The sequence below is a fragment of the Alosa alosa genome, chromosome 20 (assembly GCF_017589495.1).
Source record: "Alosa alosa isolate M-15738 ecotype Scorff River chromosome 20, AALO_Geno_1.1, whole genome shotgun sequence".
NCBI classification, from domain to species: domain Eukaryota; kingdom Metazoa; phylum Chordata; class Actinopteri; order Clupeiformes; family Clupeidae; genus Alosa; species Alosa alosa.
The window spans coordinates 10,201,523-10,224,423 of record NC_063208.1 but is presented as its reverse complement, the minus strand read 5'-3'; the positions used below and the strand labels follow the sequence as shown (position 1 = coordinate 10,224,423).

The following is a 22,901-nucleotide window of genomic DNA, read 5'->3' as shown; positions in this document are numbered from 1 at the left end:
TCACCGGGACCTGCTTCACAGGCCAGTGTCAGGCTATGTACCAGAGGAAATCTGGAAGAAAGCCGGTGAGTGCATTTTTTTGGAAACACATGCACAGAGAGAAAGAGAGAGAGAGAGAGAGAGAGAGAGTATTCATGTCTGGGTAGAGTCCCACTATGAGTAATTTTGCACATGAAATGTCTACACGTGAAGTTAGATCATTCGACTATTCTACTGCTCTGGCTCGGTTCACTCCACTCTCCGGTCCCCAGACATTCTGGGCTTTGGGTAGCACAGGTGTGGTCTCAGCTCTGCCAGGAAAGACTGGATATACTGTATGTATTTTTCATCATAACAGAGACCTAACACATCCAACACTCCATCAACTCCAGCAACTGCACTGATTACTGAAAGATGACTCTTTAAATACTTTCAGTAAAATCTTTTTTTTTTTCGGGACACTGATTTCATTTTTGAACGATTATAGATTGCAGGGTAGATTGTTTCCATTTGTGCTTTTATCTACTGATTGGTTGATAGGAAAGATTCAGGATGAGGGGTTCAAAGACAAAAAGCTTCAAAGAATAGACCAGACCACTGGCTTAAAGATGCAAGATGGCTTTCTGATGGAGAAAAACACATCATTTAGCAAATCACATTTGTATAGCATTAACGCTAAGGTGGGAGTGGGTTGGGTGTTGGGTGGCTGCATATTGAGCTTTTATTGCCATCGTTGTGAGCAAATACCAAATACAACTGCCTATACAACTGTGTACAACTGCCACTCTTCAATACTCAGTCTCTCCATGCAACCATTTTGCAAGATATTACTATATGGATATAAGATATCACTGTCACTAATGTAGAATTCCTTTTCCATCTTCCAACACTATATGTGTTTTATACTATTCCTATCAGTGAGACCAAAGACAATTTTCATGCAGGCATGACAATAAAGTATATTTTATTCTATTCTATTCTATTCCATATTCCGGGGCTTCACGTAGATAAAGAACAAGAATAAAGATGTTAGTTTTCAAGGTTGAAGGTTTTTAATGAGGTAGCATCCTTATGGAATACCATGGACACCACAAACAAAAGAACCAACTGTGCTGCCCCTCTGGACAATCTAGATGTCTTTTCTTTTCCCATCTTTATGTTGCTCAGCAGACCTCCTGTTTATATTTTGTGATAAATATTCAAGTCTCTTAAACAATGTCCTACCAGTTCTGCAAGCCTGATCTGCATTCGCCTTTGGGATCACAACAGAGATGCATAATTTAAATATAAATTGCCTGATTTGCATGAACAATTAGTCAAGCCGCAACCTTGGAGGAGGAAAACAAAAAGGCACCGCCACGCCTCATCATTCAAACGTATATCAGAGTCAAAAGTATTTCGTGGAGGAGTATTAATGATATAAAAAGTATTTACTCACAATAGGCTAATGATAGAAATTATGCAAAAGTGGGCTTGTATTGTACAGTGTGTCCCATGGTGGTATCAAACTGGAATGTTTAGAAAGCAATAAAGAAAAATCCTTTGATTTTTTTTTGGTTGTTTTTACCTGACTTCATCAATGCGGGGAGAGAAGCCAATTTATATTTCAAATGCAAATGGATGCCTCTAATTCTCATTAACCTCCAAACCCACTGCATCTGCTTTGGAGCAGATCAAACCAAATACTCAAATTAAATGCACTGCAGTTTTTGAAAAAAAAAGGTTAATTAGAGAGGAATTTACAAAGTAAATAATTACCATTAATTTGGTACCCATTTGAGAATATTTTTTTCTGCTGAATAACAGCACATTATGATATTTGGAATTTGTGAATCATTTGGTAGGCTAAATTTTATTTTAGCCACCATCTTAAAAAAAAAGACTATTATTTAGAAGAGGCTGTGAATGAGATGAAGTGTTAGTGTGTGTGTGTGTGTGTGTGTGTGTGTGTGTGTGAGAGAGAGAGAGAGAGCGAATCGAATACTGTACACTGTATATGTCCACACAGATGGTCCTTGAGGTCTTGTGTGGTGTCTTTCAGTAGAGGCTATGAGTGGGATGAAGTGTTAGTGTGTGTGTGTGTGTCAGAGAGAGAGAGTACTGTATATGTCCACACGGCTGGTCCTTGAGGTCTTGTGTGGTGTCTTTCAGAAGAGGCTGTGAATGAGGTGAAGAGGCAGGCCATGTCCGAGCTGCAGAAGGCCGTGGCCGAGGCCGAGAGAAAGGCGCACGACATGATCAGCAGCGAGCGGGCCAAGATGGAGCGCACCGTCGCCGAGGCCAAGCGGCAGGCGGCCGAAGACGCACTGTCCGTCATCAACCAGCAGGAGGACTCCAGTGAGGTCAGCAAAACAACACCACCGTCCATCATCTCTCTTTTTTTGGGCTTATTATGCCTTTAATGTGAAAGGACAGTGGAGATCGACAGGAAGCGAGTGTTGGGGTGGGATCCGAGAGGACCACGGGGCGGGAATCGAACACGGGTCGCCGGCGTACGGTGCAGGTGCCCTAGCCAGTCGCGCCACGGCGGGCCTCTTTTGTTTTTCTTCTTTTTCTTCTTTGCCTTGCTCTATCCAGTCCTCACTCTCCCTCCTCTCTTCCCCCAGTGGTTATAGTCTCTATTTCTCTTGTTCTTTTTGTTCTTTTTGTTGTTGTTGTTGTTGTTGTTGTCCTTTGTCCTTCTTCAAGTAAATGAAAAGCCAGAGTCATGTGTAATGGTGGCTCGAGGTTGGTGAGGTCGGGTAGGAGAGGGCAGCAACTGAGTCATATCACCTCAGGCTTTGCTCCCTAGTAGCCCCCCCCCCTCTCTCTGTCTGTCTGCATGGCTACCCCCCCCCCTCCTCCTCTGTTTTCCCCCTATAGAGTAGACGTTTGTCAAGGCGGTGCCAATTTAAGGGTGGTGCCGTAGAGGCAGGAGAGCAGAGTGCCGTGATCACAGTGGGAGACCCAGGCCATCTCAGCAGTTATTGGGGGAAACAGACACAGAGAGCACACACAAACACACACACACACACATTTGTCCAAATATACATTCTCATATAGGCCTATGTATACATGCACACGCACGCACCCAAAAAACATGCACACACACACATGCTTGCAGACATAGGGGTGTGCACATACATAAACACAGATATTCTGTCCCCCTCTCTCTCTTTCTCTCTCTCTCTCACACACACACACACACACACACACACACACACACACACACACACACACACACATCTGCCTTTAATTGCTCCCTCTTGTGTTTATGTGCATGTTCTCCCTTGAGGATTCCGTCAGTAGCTGTTTATAACAGGCTTTCCGTCTCTGGTCTACTTTCTGGGTGCTGTCGTAATTACTTTTTTGGGGGGTTGGGGGAGGGTTACACACACACACACACACACACACACACACACAGACCCTTGGGTGTAACCCAGAGGACAGACATTTTGCAGTTAACTAATTACAAACGCGAACTGAAATTGCACTGTTACAAGGAGAGCTACAATGATGCCATTGTGGAGCAATTTCTCCTCCCTACAGTTATTTTGATGAATGCTTATTGCAGCCAAGGTACAGTGTTGAAATATGCTGCATTGGTAGAATAAAATAAAAAAACATAAATCTAAAATATGCTATTGGTATCCAGATGAGAAAGCAATAATAAGAAAAGAATAAAACATATAACACTTTTTGTCAGTATTCCCATAGCAGAGTGCCTGGGATTACGTGTTTTATGGAAAGCACTGAAGGCACATCCTCTCTAGAATAACAAGCCACTGTAATTTAGGCTGCTTAAAAGACCTCATAAGAATACGATGTGACATTTGAAATCCCTTCTGATGATGGAACTCTTCTTTTCCGCCAACACAGAGCTGCTGGAACTGCGGGCGCAAGGCCAGCGAGACATGCAGCGGCTGCAACACGGCGCGCTACTGCGGCTCCTTCTGCCAGCACAAGGACTGGGAGAAGCACCACCACGTCTGCGGCCAGACCCTCCAGGCCCAGCAGCAAGGGGAGACGCCGGCCACTATCAGCTCCTCGGCCACCCCCAGCAGCGGAGCGGTCAGCCCCTCCGACACGCCCTCAGCCGCCACACCCCGTTCCGCTACCCCCGGAACCCCCTCCACAATAGAGGCCACTCCCCGTTAGAGAGCTCTCTTGACCCCCAACCCCCCCCCAACCCACCACTGTTTTCAATCCCATCCCCTTACATCCAATCCCTGCCCAACGTGACTCAATTCCTGCCTCACATATGCCTCACTTGGTTCGCTGAAGATGCTAGGCTAGCACGCTAGATTCTAGGCTAGCACGCTAACTATGAGAGAAGGGAGAACGTCTGGGAGAAGTTGACTGCTCGCAGAAGGAGGATGAGGTCCATATCAGGTCATATTGACTTGTCATGGAACACAAAGATATTCTTTGATGTTTAAAAAAAAAACATTTTGTTCCGTTTTGCTATTGTTGCTATAGCTACTATCACTCGTTCATTCGTCGTTGTCGTTGTCTCGTCTGTGTTTTTGCTTTTTTATGTTCTTGTAAATAAGACAGAGAAAAGATGAACTCCGAAGACAGTAGAGACCTCCAGATGAGAATAAGTGATCTCTCCCTCTTTTCCCCCCCTCCTCTTTTGAGCATTCTTACGTCCAGTAGCTGGGATTGCAAAAAAACTAGTTGACCTCATTGAAAGACACTTTACCAAACAAAACAAAAACCAAGGGATAATTCATAGCTGTTGCAAAGCAAAGACAAATATTATCTGTGATTGGACAGCCAGGAACAGGAGTAATAAGAGTAAAACAACAACAGAATGCCATGGGGGTACGGGAGCAGGACAAAAACGCAGCGCAAGATGGATGGCACGAGTGTGCTCTGGACTGAACTCTGCAGTTCCACAACCACATGCACAGATGTGCACCAGATTGTGAAGGAGCACAGATGTTTGTCCTTTTTCACCATCCTCCCTGCCTCCCTCCCCCTCACACTTCTTCAAGACATTGAATAATATTCAGGTCAGTGGACTGAGAAATAAGAAGCTGTTTCACAGTGATAGGTAAGAGCACAGAGAGAGTCCAGGACTTGGACATGAGATCGGGACGTCAGACAGGTGGCTGCAGGACACTCTGAAGCACTACTTTCCCTACTGCACTCACTCAGCACAGGAAGTGCATTCCCTCAACTATAAGGAAGTGAAGTCATCAGCCCCGCCCAGCACAAAGACTGTCGCACCCTCACTATGACAGCGTCTGGGTACCAAGGGCTGGAAATTTACCTACCGTTCCCCACGAGGCTTCTCCACATCTTTCTGGAACGTTCTGGACGTTCTCCGGACCCAATCACGCTCTGCTCATAACGTCAGTCTTCAGGCTTTTCTTTTGTCTTCGTTTTCTTCTCCTATTCTCTCGTTTTGTAGCTCCGTTTGTGTTAAAACACTAGTGTCCTGTGCAGTCTTTAATGGTTATTTATTGTGTATGTGTTGGACAATTGTGACGATGCATTATAGTTTTAATCATGGTCACAGACTCATCCCTCTTGCTGGTGCAAAAATGTGGAGAAAAAAAAACCCATCCCTCTCTTTCTTGAGCTGCTTTTACATTTGTCTGTGTTCGTGATAGTTCCCAAGTGGCTCCTCAAGGAGAGAGAGACACTTCTTTCCGTTGCCCTGGAACAGGAAACACAAGCTATCTCTCAGAGCTGCTATTTCACGCGAAATTCAGATCTCTTGTCTGAGAATTAGCATGTTATGTGGAATGCTAACATTTGATGATTTGTACAAGGGACGTACATAACTGTATTTGCACTGTCACAAACTTTCTCTCAGCATGCTTCTTGGCCATTTTTGTCAGTAGAGAGCCATTCCTCACAGATTTTACTCTGTAGTGCTTTGCATAGCCTATCTGTGATTTTTCTTTCTGTAAAAAGGAGAAATTGTATCATGATCTGCTTTTATTAGTAACGTTATAACTTTGCTTTGAGTAAATACAGGCAGTGCATGCACATTACTGAACGCTGAGATATATGTTGTTTTTATAGAAAAAGAGAAAAAGTTAAAAAAAAAATAAAAAAGGCAGTAAAAAGAAGAAAAAAACAATGAACTAAATTTCCAAATGCAGAGGCATAGACAGACAGCTTTAACACAACAGAGCACCAGGTCTCACACAGTATTACGACAAAAATTAAATAATTTAAACATGGATGACAGCCAAAGACGGACATAAAGGACCAAAACCTGACTATCCAAGATCTAAAAAAAAAAGATTTGTTCAAATGTACGGTAACTCATAATTTTAATCTCTCTTTTTTCATTTCTTTTTATTTTGAGCCAGCCAGACATCAAGGGGGAACCAGCCTTTTCCTCATTTATTTTAACTCTAAATTTAACCCACTGTCCCCAGTTTGTACGGAGGATATGCCGCTGACTATGACACACCTACTAAAAGTATGCACTGCATTTCTTTAAAGTGCATAGTGGCTTTTTTGTAAGAGCAATAATAACTAAAAGTTTGTAAAGCTGTGTGGTGTGTCATGGTGTCAAGTCACTGGTAACGAGGTCCCCCCTCAAGCTTATATAGCATTCTTTCCTCACTTTAAGTTCCGTTTAATACAGTTTTTTTTCCCCTATGGCACTTGTGTGACATCACCACCCTCCCATTGGTCAAGTGGCCCTTGAAAAAGGTGTGTAATTATGACGAGGTTAGACTTCACATGTTTGACATCATTTCAGCGCAGTGGCTCACATAGTGAACAGGGTTACTTTTAGTCCACAAATGGTGGCGGTGGCATCAGTTTCACCATTCGACGCCAAGCCATGGAGAAATGGATAGGATCTGTAACTCATTTTCTTATGATAAGTATCGAATAAAGAAAACAGAACAACCTCCTTTTGATTGGTTGGAGTAGGAAGAGGGAACCCAATGAGCACTTACTTAGATGCACACAGAAGATACACACCCATCCCCACATTCACTCACACACACACACACACACACAGAAAAAAAAGTAGGAAAGAACAACATAAACAACAACTAATGGTGCTACAGATGCTCACTTGACCTCTGAGGTAGGATGGCGATACAGGTTTAACGTAACGGTGGAAGTTTCCTCCCTCCTCTCTTTTTGTCCTTCTCTCTCTCTTTTTCTCGACTCTGTGGGGTTGAAGAATCCAAATAGGTGTCTGACACCCTTACACGTCTCCTCAGAAGCTGCCTGGCAGCAAAGCTGTTTGAACACTAGCGTTGTATTTCAAAAATATAGACAATGTAGTGTGATACACTCAAATCTAACCAGGTCAACCTGGGCACACCACAAAAGAAGACAAACTGTATAGATAAACCTCGATAAAAAAAAATAAAAGAAGCTCTTTTCTCCTCTTCTTCACTATTGTCTGTTTTGCTACAAAGTCCTCGGTGGCAAAAAACGTTGTACTCTACCTCTGACTGCAGGATAAGAGCGCCAGTGGCAGAGCAGACACTGGTCTAGTCAAACCAAAATGGGTGGGAAAAAAAGAACAGGAAAAAATCCCAAAGTTTCAGGCTCATACAGCTGCAAAACCATATCACTACTTGGTAACAATGCAGACCTCATGAAACCTAATGAATAGAAATGATATCAAAAAGAGAAAAAAAACTTTTCTTACATTGTGTTTTGTCTTTTTCACTCTCTATCTCTCTCTCTCTCTCTCTTACACATTCACACACAAACACAAAAACATATGCACACACAGACACACATATATACAACGTACACATATACTCATGCACACAGATGGCATCAAGGTTTTGATTTGTGAGGTAATGAATTAAGGACAAAAACATAGTGATTGTAGAGAATGTGTGACCTCTGTTTGATATTCAGTTACAGCCGTGCTCTAAGATCAGAAATGTGATTTTCTCCCTTTCATTTCTTCTTTCTCTGCTGCCCCCTCCCCCCTTTACCTACTCCCTCCCTGTTGTAAACATGCTAGGCCGTCTGTCAATGTTATTTAGGTTCACGTTGGGGGGTATATACATAAAGACAAAAAAATGTTTCTTAAAAAAATACAAAAAAAAAAACAAACAAAAAAAATGGCTGGTGAATTTCCGCATGCCTCTTTTTTTTACCTACGGGGGAGAAGTGTGTGCACTCTCCAGCTTGAAAAACGAGGGAAGCACTGGGATGATGGAAGGGACCTTCTCAAAGTGACAAATGGAAATGGGTCCATGGGTGGGGATCTGCTCAGCAGAGCGCTGAGAGCTAGGGGTGGATGGGACGGGAAGGGAAGGGAATGGGTTTCTGAGAAATTTTATTGTGAAGATAAAACTCAAATAAATTAAAAGTCATTGTGCAATACTTCATTGAAACATGAACCACAGATTTATGGTAGACTGACACTGAGAGGTGGTCCTTCATTGCTTTGTCAGTATACAATTCAGCTTTTCTTCAAGTCTACTATGTCAGAGCTGTGGTTCTTTGTTTGTTACTTCTTTTTGTTTTCTTGTTTTGTTTTGTTTTGTTTTTTTTTTCTCTTTTTTCTTGGCCTGTATTCTATGGTCTGTCAGTCTGTGAATCTTTGCAGTATGATTCTGGTATCGTTGTACTCTTTACCGTGTAATAAATATGTTAATACCTGCATCAGATATTTGAATGCTCTGTTTGCTTTCTATGCTGCTGCCTTAAAGAAGCCCTATGCAAATCTGGTTATTCCTTCGCTGTTTCTGGGTTTTCGCCTGATTTGGGCTCTCATTTTTCACGACATAGCTCCCCCTGCAGCTTCGGTAGCAAGTGACTGCTACTCTAAACCCCCACTAGCTAGCGAGCTAGCCATCAAGAAACCTAGCTAAACACATACAGGGCTCACAATAAAACGGTTGAGCAAACACATTGTTCAAGAGACTATCAAACCACATTACAAAAACGAAGTTCACCCAAGGGTAGGCTACTTGCAATTTCAACAGCAACAAAGCCAAGTCGGAGTCCGTTTAGCAGTCTTCTTAGAAACTACAATCTGACTACATTTTCGAGGCCTTCCACCGAGTCACATCCGAATTTCTTCGGTCCGGGACCAGAAAGTTGCATATTCGTTTTTTCCGCGGAGAAGCACTAAGGGGAGACGAAGCACCCACCAAACGACCAAAAAAGTGTTGTAGAACCACCAGAACGACTCTCAACCTGCATAATTAAGGTCATTTTTGCTAAAATTGTTGCATAGGGCTTTTTTAAGACTTAGTTAAAAAAAAAAAAATTTGGTGTGAAATTAAAAAATAGCAACTAAATTGCAGAACAAACAAAGGAAAGTTCAAAAGATAGGAACAGACAGAGTCAAATTCTAAAAATATTTGCTATATATGTAAATGATTTGCAAATTCAATCAACACCAGTGCTGGAACAAAATACAGTTTTTCTATAAGATTGTTGTAAAAGTAGGCACTACATGTGGATAATAAATCATGGCCTTTCGTAATAAAATATCAGATGACATGCTGTAAATGAAAAATTCCACATACTCTTTCAAAGACCAAACAAAAAACTGCAATAATCTTAAACAAGCAATCAATTTAGCTGGAAGTGTTAATTTGGCTGTAAATGCACAAGTAGACAAAGGATGACATCAGTTGTGTTACGACATCCTTAAAGTACAAAGAAGCAGAACGAATTAGCCTGTGGAGCGGAGTTGATATATGCTCTTTTGTGTACTGAAAAGCAGAGTTGATCACAGAGCATAAATGCCCAGCAGCCTCTACCACAGACCTTCCTAAAGCATTACTTCAACTTAAACAACTAATCAACTCTTCTCAGCATGCAACTATGTAACTATTCATACACAGACATGGCATAAAGCATGAATACACAAACAGACATAAAGTATTATGATGTTGTAGTATAAGGCCAACATGACTATTATTTAAAACGCTTGCATGGAGTCACATACATGAATGCCTTCATAAGGATCATTGGTGAAAAAACAGCAAATGGCATAAGGAAAGATTGGCATCATTTACCAGGTAAAAGAAACTATTTAAATTCTGAACAGCAAATGTTTAAATGCCCAGCAGCCTTACCAGACCTTCCTAAAGAAAGAATCAACTCTTCTCAGCATGCAACTATGTAACTATTCATACACAGACATGGCATTGAATACCAAACAGACATAAAGAGCTGTTGTAAAATGAAACTTGCATTTATATGAATGCCTTCATAAGGATCATTGGTGAAAAAACAGCAAATGGCATAAGGAAAGATTGGCATCACTGCAATTACCAGTAAGTTGATAAGTTGTAAGAGCTTATAATAGTTTATGAGCAAAGGGTTTAAGAAAAATGTATTGTAATGTATTTTGACAGTCTATTTGGAAATGTAGTGTTGTAAAAGGAATATTCAATCTGGAGCGCAAAACTACAGTCAGTAGCCTGCATTGGTGATGGGGGTGGGAATGACAGGTGTGTTTGTCTCTCGTTCATATGACCATATGCCATCAAAATAATTTTGCACATTTTTGTAAAAAAAAAACATAGTTACCTACACAACCCACAAAAAATGGTAAAACCGGCATAATAGCACTTTAAATGCTTTAGAAGTTGAAAAGGGGTAACAGAATGGAGGATGAGAGGAATGTGTATCACAGGATATGTAGAAACAGAATATCGTCTTCTTTTGTAGGCCTACTTCAATTCTGCCTGTGCCTCCATCCCCCATCCTCCATGTGGTATCAGGGATGAGCAGGTGTGTGTGTGGATGCTGCCTCTGCCACAGCAGCTAATGTCGGCATTCATGCAACAGCCATGAGGGAGGCAGCAGCCCAACACTAATGCTGGCTCAGCGCACACAAGATCTGGGACTGAGAAGGGTCTGGTTACACAGATAGACACCGCTCACAATATGTACCATATGATTTTGCAATGACGAGACCATGGAAATTTCACAGTCGAGAGGACACATTTATTATATATTATGGATACAAGAAAACACGAGGAGGGAAATAGATTATTCTAGAATTTGTTTATCTGTGTATGCTATCTCTTTAAAAGTTCATATTGTAAATTACAGTGAAAGGGTGATGAAAAGGAATGTGTGAGCAAAAAGATCAAAACAGTTACAACACACTCAGTTACACACACTCAAGAGCACTTTTACAAATATTTGAGTAATGACTTGTTCATGAATCTGAGAGAAAGAGTCTTTGTAGAACCTTCTTAAGAACAAATGTAAGAAAATGTATATTTATATTAAATTTATAATGTATTGTATAGTTACACTTTACTTGACAGTATCGAAGAGTGACATAACACTGTCATGAACGTGTCATGAACGTGTCATAAACGTTTATGACATAACGCTTCTGTCATTAAGTGTCATTCGGCATTTGTCAACAAGTTAGGGTTAGGGTTAGGGTTAGAGTTAGGGTTAGGGATAGGGTTAGGATTAGGGTTAGTTATGGATAGGGATAGGGTTCATGAGTCATGATGTCATCATGTGTTTATCCTACTCTTGTGTATTCCTCCCATGTGGGAGAAAAGTGCAGTGTCATTTACTCACATAGGCACTCAAAGCCTTCTGAATCTGTTTGATACATGTCATGCATTGTTGTAGTGGAAGACTTAGGCATTTCTATCCTTGAAAGCAGGCACAAGAGGCTAAGTCCATCTGGCACTCTGAGACATATGGGATTTGGCTCTGAGAGAAAACATTCTCAACGAAACAGGCCCAAAATTGATTGCACACTGTATAAATGTTTTAAGCACTTTTACACCAAAAATAATCAAGGTTATGCCTCAGACACTTTACTTGTCCAGCTTGATCCAAAACACTCAATGTGTTATTCAAAAGATTCTTGTTCGAGGGAATCATTAATTTATGAGAATATAAATAGATGGTCTACACTGGCGCTTTCACTGGCCATTCCAGCAGTAAGATATATCCTTGTTCCACGCTAATCATAGCTCATTCAAACTGTGTCTTTTGAAAGGTTGTCTGCGTCTGGATTGTAGCAAGTGACTAAAGCATTTAAGAAAAATAACCTATTACTGTAAATGTCTGTACTTAAAGTATCACTTAATTTTGTGTACCCCCTTATGCTAGGTTACTGCCATTGATATATAAACTGTTAATTTGCCAAATTGGTGGCCTAATTCATATGTCCTAACCTTCGGTGACAAGGCCTTGGACTGGACACAAATTGTCTGACAATTAGATTAGACATGATGGCTATGTTAAATACCTTAAATGGCCAATTTAAATGACAAATTTCCTCATTTCTAAAGCTGTTGAATCTATTGAGAAAAACACCTTAGAGACAAGCAAGACCTCCTCAACCTGAATGGCAAAATTCCACTTAGTTTATTGTCAAATCCTTTTTTTGTCCTTTAAATACAGGCCTTTGTGGAGCAGTTCCCCTTATCTTTATGTATTGCCACTTTTGAGTAGATAAAGCCTGGATGAGTTGGAATGCTGTGATATTTCTGCCAGTCTCCGCCAAAATTCATTCGGCCTTCCTTTCTGTTGTTTCTGTTTTGTTATTGTTGTGCAACCCCCCCCCCCTCCCTCGTTTTTATCAACTAGCCAGAATAGACAGGGCCTGAATTAAGCAGGCGACTGGAGGACTGCACTTGCCCGATAACAATACGAATGGATCTCCTTGCACAGAGAAAAACAGCTGTCGCCATTATTTGAATGCTTCACCTTTCCCCAGTCCATTAATTGGGTCTTTGATCACAGACCGAGGTGCAGAGAGCCTGATAAGAAATAGGTTATTAGTAAAGTAGCCCGGAGGACTCCGCTGAGGCCTGGCGCAGGCTGCAGGAGATGAGATAAATCCCATAATGCCTCTGTGCGCGGGTGCTGGTGAGTGATAGGGCTGCCGTCTGCCCCCAGAACGCTAGCAGAGCGCTGGAGCAATGCTCCGAACGCAATGATAGCTAATGCAGGATATAAATTCAGCTTCCAGGGATTGAGCGTCGGGATTTAACTCCGTAAAGAGTTTGCCTGTAAATGGTTTACATTTTTTTTTTTTCTTCCGTCGGTTCGTTCGTTCCCCACCGCCTTCCATTTCTAAATCAAACTATGTCACAGAATTTCTCAGCGCTTTCGTGGGGCCCGATGGCGGGAGAGCAAAATGTTACCACTGGGCTTTGGAGAAAGCGCGGAGAATGACGAAGAAAAAAACATTCTCCCCGAGGGCCACATAGCAAGAGGCTCTTTGATGTGCACTGGAGCTAAATTTGAGGAATTAAATCTGATTGAATCTAAGCCTGTTTACATTTCCATGTCCGCGGATGAGGCGTTGAGTGATTTGTAACACTTCATTGGGGGGGATCGTCAGAAACTCTCTATCTTGTAATCCGGTTCTTTCTTCCACCATTTAACCCCTTCTCTGAATTTCACCGGGGGGGAAGACGATGCAACCCCACTGCAGCCCAGTTAAGGTGGTGAGAAAAGCCTAGTGCTATTGAGGAAACACACTTCACATTAAATTACAGAACACAAGGTTATCTTCCCTCTGCACACACTGCAGTGCCCTGGGCTGAGGTAATCTGTTAATAGCATTCAGTCCAAATGTCATTATTAAGGAACTGAGGCAGTACATCTTTGCACAGGCTGAATGATGCATGCGACTGGTCCTCCATCATCCCGGATGGAGCTACTCCAAATGGATGTGGACAAGTAGAGAAAGAAAGAGAGAGATGGAGGAGAGAAAGAGAAAAGAAACAGACAGATAGAGAGAGAGAGAGAGTCTAACAGCTTGGCAAGGACAAAAGCGTCACTTAAATGTCAGCTAATGGTCTCTGTGGAACAGGGGCTACTGCAGAGTAAGAGTAAGAGAGAGAGAGACCATGTCTTTATCACCAAGGGGGTTCCAGTGAAACTGGAGCCTAGGATTATATTAGTGAGATATTCTCTCAAACATGCTTCCACAGGTTTGGGTCTTTGCCATGCAAAGACAAACAAGTATTCCACCATACAGCTGTGTGTGGCAACAGAGTGTACTGCATTCACACAGGTGTAAATAAGTGAAACTAAGAATTCTGTAATCGATCATTAACCACCAATGATAACAGTGCGTTGAATGGCAAAGCAGGCACGGGGGAAGATAATTGATTTAGAAAGAAAGGAGGGACAGAGAGAAGGAAGGAACTTTTTAGGTTTTTGAATGCAAACAAAAATAACCTCCCGGGATATAAAAAAGCCGTTCCCAAGATGAGTCATGCATCATGGCCGAGTTATTATAAATACAGCACTCATGTCCACTGATCTCTAACATACAAATCAAAGCAAATGCAAGTTTCAGACTAGATTTCACTAATGAAATATCCCACACAAAGCAAAAGCATACTTCCATCAAACATCTAGACTGCATGATGACATGGGTGGATGTTGTTTGGACCTTGTTACCTTTTAGCAAGACACCAAATTTGAGTGAGCATTAAAAATCGACGCTGGTCTCAGTATAAGTATAATACTCTTTTGATCCCGTGAGGGAAATTTTGGTCTCTGCATTTATCCATATCCGTGAATTAGTGAAACACACTCAGCACACAGTGAACACACCGCGAGTGAGCTGCCTGCTACAGCGGCGCTTGGGGAGCAGTGAGGGGTTAGGTACCTTGCTCAAGGTCACTTCAGCCATTCCTACTGGTCGGGGTTCGAACAAGCAACCCTCCGGTTACAAGACCAAAGCCCTTACTAGTAGGCCATGGCTGCCCCATAGACTGCATGATGACATGGGTTGATGTTGTTTGGACCTTGTTACCCTTTACCAAGACACCAAATTTGAGTGAGCATTAAAAATGGACGCTGGTCTCAGTAAACAAAGAGATTTCACTTGCCCCCCTCAGCTTAAAAGAGAACATACCGGCAATCCCAGAGGAACCCATCTAGAACCCCGCATATGACCAGCTCAGCTATGCAGGAACACGGAACCTGAATGTGTGAAACTGCAGATGTGGACACCTAGAGCGGCAGCGAACTCTGGGAGTTCCCCAGATGGGCAAGATTGATGGCAGGTGGGAGCTGGAGGAGGAGAAGAAGCCTGCGTGGCCCCCACTGCGTACTTAAGGCATGATTGATGCTGCTCACAGATCCCAGGGCCTCGCCTCCACATAAACACAGCGTGCAGGATGCACACACACACACACACCACACACACACACACACACACACACACATGTGGCAGACGTAAGACTTGCTGACTCAATTACAAAGTGTTTCTTCTTCTTGTTTTGTGGATGATGCCAAGGAAAAATCTTTGAAAGCACCCAAGCCTCAGGGCAAATCTGCTAAAGAGAGTTTCTCACGAAATATTAACTTTTTGCATGTTTATGAGGCCACAAGGCATTTGGTGCCCATGTTAAGCAAGATGTCATCACCAGATTTGCTTTTTGTGACATCGACTTCAATATTCAATTAACATCATCTCAATGTCATTAATTTTATTCTGATGAATTTAAGTATTTCAATATGTGCCTATTGTTTATTCTGCCATGGGGAGATTTTCTTTGAAAGTTAGATCTAAGCTTGATGAAGCTGCAATCATGTATCCCTCTAGTCTAAGAACATTAGGCAACTTCAACCAACAAGTCTGCATACAGATTGTTTTACTTTATGGAGTGAAACATAAGGTCAAATATTCAAATCACAAATGTGACCAACTGCACTGAGAGTAATTATTGTCAGTCAGCCAGCCCCACTGCTTTCATCATGCAAGCTTTGCCATCAAACCTCGGTGAGTGTGTCATCAGTTCAATCTTCATCTGAGACTTAATCTGATTTATTTACATCTGTGTAAAATCAATGTGCAGACTTCAAAGCAAAAATGGGGTTATCTGTACCTTACATAATCTCTTTGTAAATGACTGTGTTTGAACAAGAAGCACCTCTACCGCAGAGCCAGTTGAAACCTGACACATTAGAAATGAAAAATCCTGAAACCACCTGGGATTGCAGCACTGAAAGCCAATGCAAAGACTAACTCGTTGCAGGGAAACACAGCTCATCTATCATATGCCCAAGTACAGCCCTGCGCTAGCCAAAGTCACACTTAGAGGAAGACACACTAAATGAGGAGCATGTTTATCTCATGCATCACCCACCGAACACACTTAGAACATGCTGAAGCATTTTACTACTCACTCTCCTGGACCAAAAAAGGACAGTCACAGTTTAATCTAAAGCTTTTGCACAATAATCTTTGGCCAATAATAGCTGAAAGGTGCATAACAGCCGTTCAGTTAATGTGCAGTGTTTTTGCTACAACAGAACCGGCTGCTGAGCCCAGCACTTTGCTAGGAGCTGCTATGTTCTAGAGTGTTCAAAGCAGGCCTAGAAAAATTCCACTGTCCACTCAGAAGATGGAGGATGTGAGAAATTCAGCATAGAAAACCTGGTGATGTGGCTCTCATCTCCCCAAATAAACGACCTGAGAGGCCTCATAAATCAGACGGGGCCAGTCCGCTCTTTCACCCGGGTCTCTCTCTCACTCCTTCTCTCCGCTCACTACGTGCCGTCACTTCCATGGGAGGAGGACGACAGGATGGGGCATAGAGAGAGAGAGAGAGAGAGAGAGAAGAGAGAGAGAGAGAGAAGGTGAATAAGTGCAGCTGACGGCCAGCAGAGTGACAGGACACACCTGAGCTCCGCGGTATGATTAATACCTGTGCAGAGACGGTGTGGTGTTAAGTACCCCGAGTTCCTGTGCAATTTATGGCTCCTGCCGCGGCAGCCCCCACCTCTCCACCCCCCTCCTACACCACCACTGCGGTCTACCCCAGCTGTTGTGCACCTGGACACAGGCCCAGGAGAGAGACGAGTCATCCATCTCTCAAAGGGGCAGAGGAGGGGTGGGGGGAGTGGGTGGGGTCTTAGTAGGAGCTCTCTACAGTTGAGATTTGTGACAGTGTCTCAAAAACAACGAGCAACGGGCTGGACTGAACTGAACATAATCTAAATGAAGACGGTAACAGTTTTGCCCTGATTTGACATCCTCTAGTTTGTCTGATGTTATATTGCTAGAGTTAAATGTGATAGTAACAAACCTTTTTAGGTATAGGTTATCTGTAGATGAAACATACAGTGTGCAAAATACAGTTTCATATTTAAAAAATATGTGATTGAAGCCAACTTATCTAGTGCAGCTTATTGGGGTAAATATCACATAGCCTCTCAGAGATACTTCACTCTGCTTAGGCTTTAGGCTAATGCACCAAATGCTGGATTTAAACCAGACAAGTGTCTTGTGCCTTTGTTGGTCACCACTTGGTCAGTTTCTAAAATAAGAATCATACCCTTAGACCAACAAGCTTCTGCCAAAGGGCCATTTGATTCAGTGCCTTTCTTCATACCGCTCAATGCTGTTTTATGCCCCCAACGTCATCTTCCAGGCAGCGCTGCCACCGTGGACTTAAAGGCACCTTATCCTAAACTTAACCCTAACCCTAACCTTAACCCATGCCTAAGCATAGCGCCTTCCAGGCAGCGCTGCCTTGAAGACAACGTTGGGGGCATAAAACACCAAGAAACCTTCATACTACAGACTTAGCATAGTCTGGAGGGAACATCATGGTTCCACTGTGCTAGATTTTTGGGATTTTTTTTATAAAATGATTCCTCAACATACAGTATATCTTTTAGAAAGATAGATAGATACTTTATTGATCCCCAAGGGGAAATTCAAGAAACAGCCTGCTAATTAAACAGCCACTATTACAACAGTTTTCAAACCTATTTTGCAACCAGCTTTATAGTAAAGAATTATACAGAGCCTTTAAGAATTCCTCTCCAAAAGCAGAGGATCTGGAGTCCGTCAGACGAGCGCCGACAGCTTGAAACCCATCCAGAGTGATTTCCTCAGACGGACTCGCCGTCATCCATTCTGTAAGACTGATGGCTCCCAGATCTAAAGCAAATGTTTGACCAAGCTGTTCCACTGTATAATTCAGACCTGTGAGCAATTGGACACATTTGACATGATGCATTTGGCTGTTTAATTATATAAATGCTGAATAAATATTTACAGATGGTCTGTCTCCCTCTCCCTCCTTCTGTCTGTCTGCTTTTGTTTATCAGATCGATCTATCTTGCTCTACAGCAGTCTCTCTCTTTCTTTCCCTCCATATCTTGGTTGATCTCCCCACTCTCTCTCCTCCTCCTCCTCCTCCTCCCTCCTCCTCCTCCTCCATGTGATGTCAGACAGCCCTGTTTCATTCTAACCCTCTGTTACTGACTTCTCTCTTTCTCTCTCTTGTCTTTTTTGTTTCCACCCTTTTCCCTCACTTCCACTCTTAGTGGTAGTGATTTGTACAGAAGTGTCTGCATACATACATACATCCACACACACACATCGCACATGGGCCTCTGTCCGTGTTCTTGGGCAGCTTCTATGAGGGTTTTCAGAGCTGGAGTGGAAGGCATAAAGAATAGCCCTGAAGCCTGTGATCTTCATGAAATGCCTCTCCATCTCCCATTCATGACAGAGACCCCATTCTCCTCACAACTGCCATGGAATAGCTTTCAGGAGTGACATTTATGGAGTGGGACTCTAGAGAAGGGTGATATTTATTACTGTGCCATGAGTCTGACTTCTCTTCTCATGGGGAGAGGGTGAGGCTGAGAGGGCTGTAAATGGATGGAGGGGGGAAAAAACAATCTGTGGCATTTTATTTGAGATCTCTTTTCTTATTGGCTGTCAAGGTAGTGTAGACTACCTGCCAAAAGGAAAGGAAATGGTTCTTTCCACAAAGTAGCATAGTGCCATGCCTCCACCATCACATCATCAATGTGTCGCATTAGCAGACCCTTAGCATTGTAGGGGTAACATGAAGTCAAAAGTCTCAATTGCGGGTGACAGCAAAAATGTAGTCGGCAAAGACTTTATGTAAAGGAGGGTCCCCACTGAGCTAGATTGCTTCCAAAATATAGCAAGATGTAAGACTTCAGTGACATCCCCTCACACTGCGTTTTATTTCCTTTCCTTCCTTTTATTCCTCTCCCTCTTTTTTTAAATGGTTCCAGTTGAGCAATTACTGCTGCTCTGATTTCATCAAATTCCAGATCCAAGTCATGCAAGGTGACAAATCCATTCAGTGAATTCAGCAATAACATGGGAAATGCAATTTCTATTCATTTTGATATTAATTTACAATTCATAGCTAGAAACACACACACACACACACACACACACACACACACACACTCACCCTCACACGCACACACATAAACACGCACATGCACACTCACACACACACGTACACACTCACACTCTTTCTCTCTCTCACACACACACACACACACACACACACACACACACACACACACACACACCAGTGACACTCTGAAATACTCTTGTGTGAAATTCCTATCCTTGTATCCTAGTCAGTTTTTGCTATATGATCCGAGGCCCATCCGCTGCACGAGCCAAATCCTAAGCAGCCGGAGTGTCACACCAGGGCCTCTCTGAAGGCTCTTTCCCAGTCCCATGTTAAACGAACACAACAGTAGCTTAAGCAAGTAGGCTGAGGAGGCTGACTTAAGCCAGGTGCTCCAATTAGGCTGGCTCTTTTCCAAAGCATATGGATGCAATGGCATACCATCGCCAGCTATTAGAGCCGTGTTCTGTTTGCTCTCCTCTGGTCTGTTTGTGTTTGGAGATTTAGCATACTATATTGAAAACAGCAGGAATAGTATTTAGTATACTATATTGAGAACAGCAGGTAGAGCATTGGTCTGTTTGTGTTTGGAGATTTAGCATACAATGTTGAGAACAGCAGGAAGAGTATTGGTCTATTTGTGTTTGGAGACTAAGTATACTATATTGAGAACAGCAGGAAGAGTATTTAGTATACTATATTGAGAACAGCAGGTAGAGCATTGGTCTATACTATATTGAGAACAGCAGGAAGAGTATTTATATTGAGAACAGCAGGAAGAGTATTTAGTATATTATATTGAGAACAGCAGGAAGAGTATTTAGTATACTATACTGAGAACAGCAGGAAGAGTATTGGTCTGTTTGTGTTTGGAGATTTAGCATACTATATTGAGAACAGCAGGAAGAGTATTGGTCTATTTGTGTTTGGAGACTAAGTATACTATATTGAGAACAGCAGGAAGAGCATTCTGTTTGTATTTGGAGATTTAGCAGACTATATCGAGAACAGCAGGAAGAGTATTTAGTATATTATATTGAGAACAGCAGGAAGAGTGTTGGTCTGTTTGTGTTTGGAGATTTAGCATACTATATTGAGAACAGCAGGAACAGTATTTAGTATACTATATTGAGAACAGCAGAAACAGTATTTAGTATACTATATTGAGAACAGCAGGAAGAGCATTGTCCAAAAGTACAGTGTTTTGATGAAGAATGCTGCAAAGATATATTGATATAAAGAATTGAGGACTGATCCAGTCTAGAACATGAACATATAGAAAATGTACAACAGTAAATTGTCTTATTAAATTAAACCTGAATTTCCTGAATTTCCCCTTGGGGATCAATAAAGTACCTATCTATCTATCTATCTATCTAAACCAAAAATCTCAAAAGTCCCAACAGGACTCTTCTTTATGAGATGTTCAAATTTGAACAAAACTGAGATTCAAAAAAGGTAGATTCAAAAACGTTCAGTGGCTAGCCATTCTCTGCAGACGGCTTGCACATCTGAAGTGATCCTTGGCCGTGTGCGGCTTCATGCACACCTGTTCCAGAGGACCATCTCAAATCACTCTTGTCCATGACCAACCCAGTGGAGCCTAACCCTGACCATCTGCACCGCCAGGGAACCTGCTTCAGTAAGATGGATACATGAAGCTGTGACTGGTGCTCAGCTGGTGAACGAATACACATAGAGAGGGAGGGAGGGAGGGAGAGAGAGAGAGAGAGAGAGAGAGAGAGTGAGAGAGACAGAGAGACACACAAATACACATAGAGGGAGGGAGGGAGAGAGAGAGAGACATAGAGACAGAGAGAGAGAATAGCGGACAACATTCCTCAAGGACACTCCACCCCCCCAACAGCTGAGACAGATGTTTGGCCACTGGAGCCAGAATGCCACAGGCATGGAATGTTCCAGAAAAAAAGAAAGAGGATGTCCAGATGCCACTACCTGGGAAGCGCTGGTGTCAGCTGTGCATGGTCAGGCCATAGCACCAGGCCGTAACCCGTGTCTCTGGAGTGCTCCATTAGCCGGGGTGGAGCATTTGAGGGTTTTTCTGCCGTCATAGTTGTACCATTTGGACATGTTTGCGGATACAATTGAATTTTTGCAGCAGTTTCTCATCTTGGAAGTCTTTCACATGCGCAAATCCCTTCTCAAACAGTGCCAACTCCCCAACACAATCGTTTCTTTAATTAATTAGTGACACTCGATAGAGAACATACAGCTATAAGTGTGTACAAACATTTTAACATCATATTTAATAAGATGTTTATGTGGAAATGTCAAGACTTGTCTCCAAGAGAATAGTGTGTGTGTATATATATATATATATATATATATATATATATATATATATATATATATATATAGCCAAGACACATAATTATACATCGTGGCTTACAAAAAAACTCTTCTTGGCCATGAAATAATTTATCCCAGTTCCCATTTCTCAGTTGTAACTTATGGCTCTATCCATTTGTATCGTAACGCCTGAGTTGTACGCGCGAACGTGACGTAATTGCCTGGCTTGTAGCATTTTGTTCCAGTTTGTCTTTGTGGGGAAGAACATGGACGAATTTGGATATCCCAAATGCGAAACAATTGTGTAAGGATAAGGATAAGAAGGTTTGCGTATGTTACGTAACACGCTGAGATGGTGATATGGTATGCATGACCATGGGAATTCAACATAGCCATGGTACAGGTGAAGAGTAATAGGTCCTTTGTTTCTAAGCAAAACTGTTCTCAATCTTAGCCTCACAGAGTTATAGCTGTACAGTTTACTCACCTCTCTGTTTTATGTCTGCTGTTGACATCCCACTGCCACGAAGTTCTCTGACATCTCTGATGTTCAGGTGTGGACTCCTCATTCTTGCCTTCCCCGGACTGCAAGGACTGCTACTGAGCTGGTGTTGAATCATCCTGTGAAGTATAAGGACAAAATTCTTAATTCTATTTTTCCTCGGGAGTCTTTCAAGTAGAAACATAAGAGAGAAAAAAACTTTTCAAAAATACAAGAAGTGAAGGGGATAAGAAGGGCTGTAGAGAGGGCTGGAGGAAAGGGTTGTAAAAAAGTGTGACCAAAGCATCTAGTTTATTCAACAATAAAAAATAATTCAATTTTGACAGTTCCAACAATAATAAAAAAAAAACATTCTAAAATGAATCTTTCCCCTTATAACCCCTTATCTGAGCTGGTGCTGCCATTTCCATTGTGTTTATGTCTATAGAGCTGGCTAATTATTTCTGCCGTTTCAACAGAACATCAATTGCTTCACAATAGAAGAGAGGAATTAAGGAAATAACCACCTTTAACCGCAATTCTTTGAAGCTAAATGCATACCAAAACATTTAGTTCATTATAGTCTAATGCTAGGAGGAAGCTTTGTAATTTAACCAACAATCGTGTCAGTCAAGTATGCAGCGCTGTACAAATGAATTGGAAATTACATTCTCTTGATAAAAATGTTATATTTAAATGGCTTTGTAGTGGGCTTAAACTTGTTTATGGACGACAAAACAAAAACAGTACTACAACAGAGTATACTAGTTCAGTTTCTAACATCACATTCCAATTAGGCCTGAACTGATGAAAGAGCTCTGTGTTTCAGGCTTTATTACATCCCTATTGGCCTGCGTATGACTTCACATTAAACATAACCCTACCGTTGATATTCATCAGACACCATGTCTCATATGTTAATATTTGATTTTGAGTTAAAAGAAGCAGGCTGCCAATTCAGTCTGTCAGGTCTATTATGTGTTTATACAGTATCTTTCACAAAACAGATAAAGAATCATATACCTCAAAACACT

General features: G+C 42.0%; 1 protein-coding gene across 1 annotated transcript in view; it reads left to right on the top strand.

The window, feature by feature from the left end:
- Window positions 1–7,852, top strand: part of runx1t1 (RUNX1 partner transcriptional co-repressor 1) — a 22,730-nt gene extending 14,878 nt beyond the window's left edge. Inside the window, 3 exon segments of the mRNA XM_048229883.1 lie at window positions 1–65; window positions 2,131–2,321; window positions 3,838–7,852. The exon segment at window positions 1–65 is cut by the window's left edge and continues 4 nt beyond it. Of these exon segments, the coding sequence (XP_048085840.1) occupies window positions 1–65; window positions 2,131–2,321; window positions 3,838–4,116 (535 nt within the window). The 3' untranslated portion in view covers window positions 4,117–7,852.
- The last annotated feature ends 15,049 nt before the right edge of the window (window positions 7,853–22,901 follow it).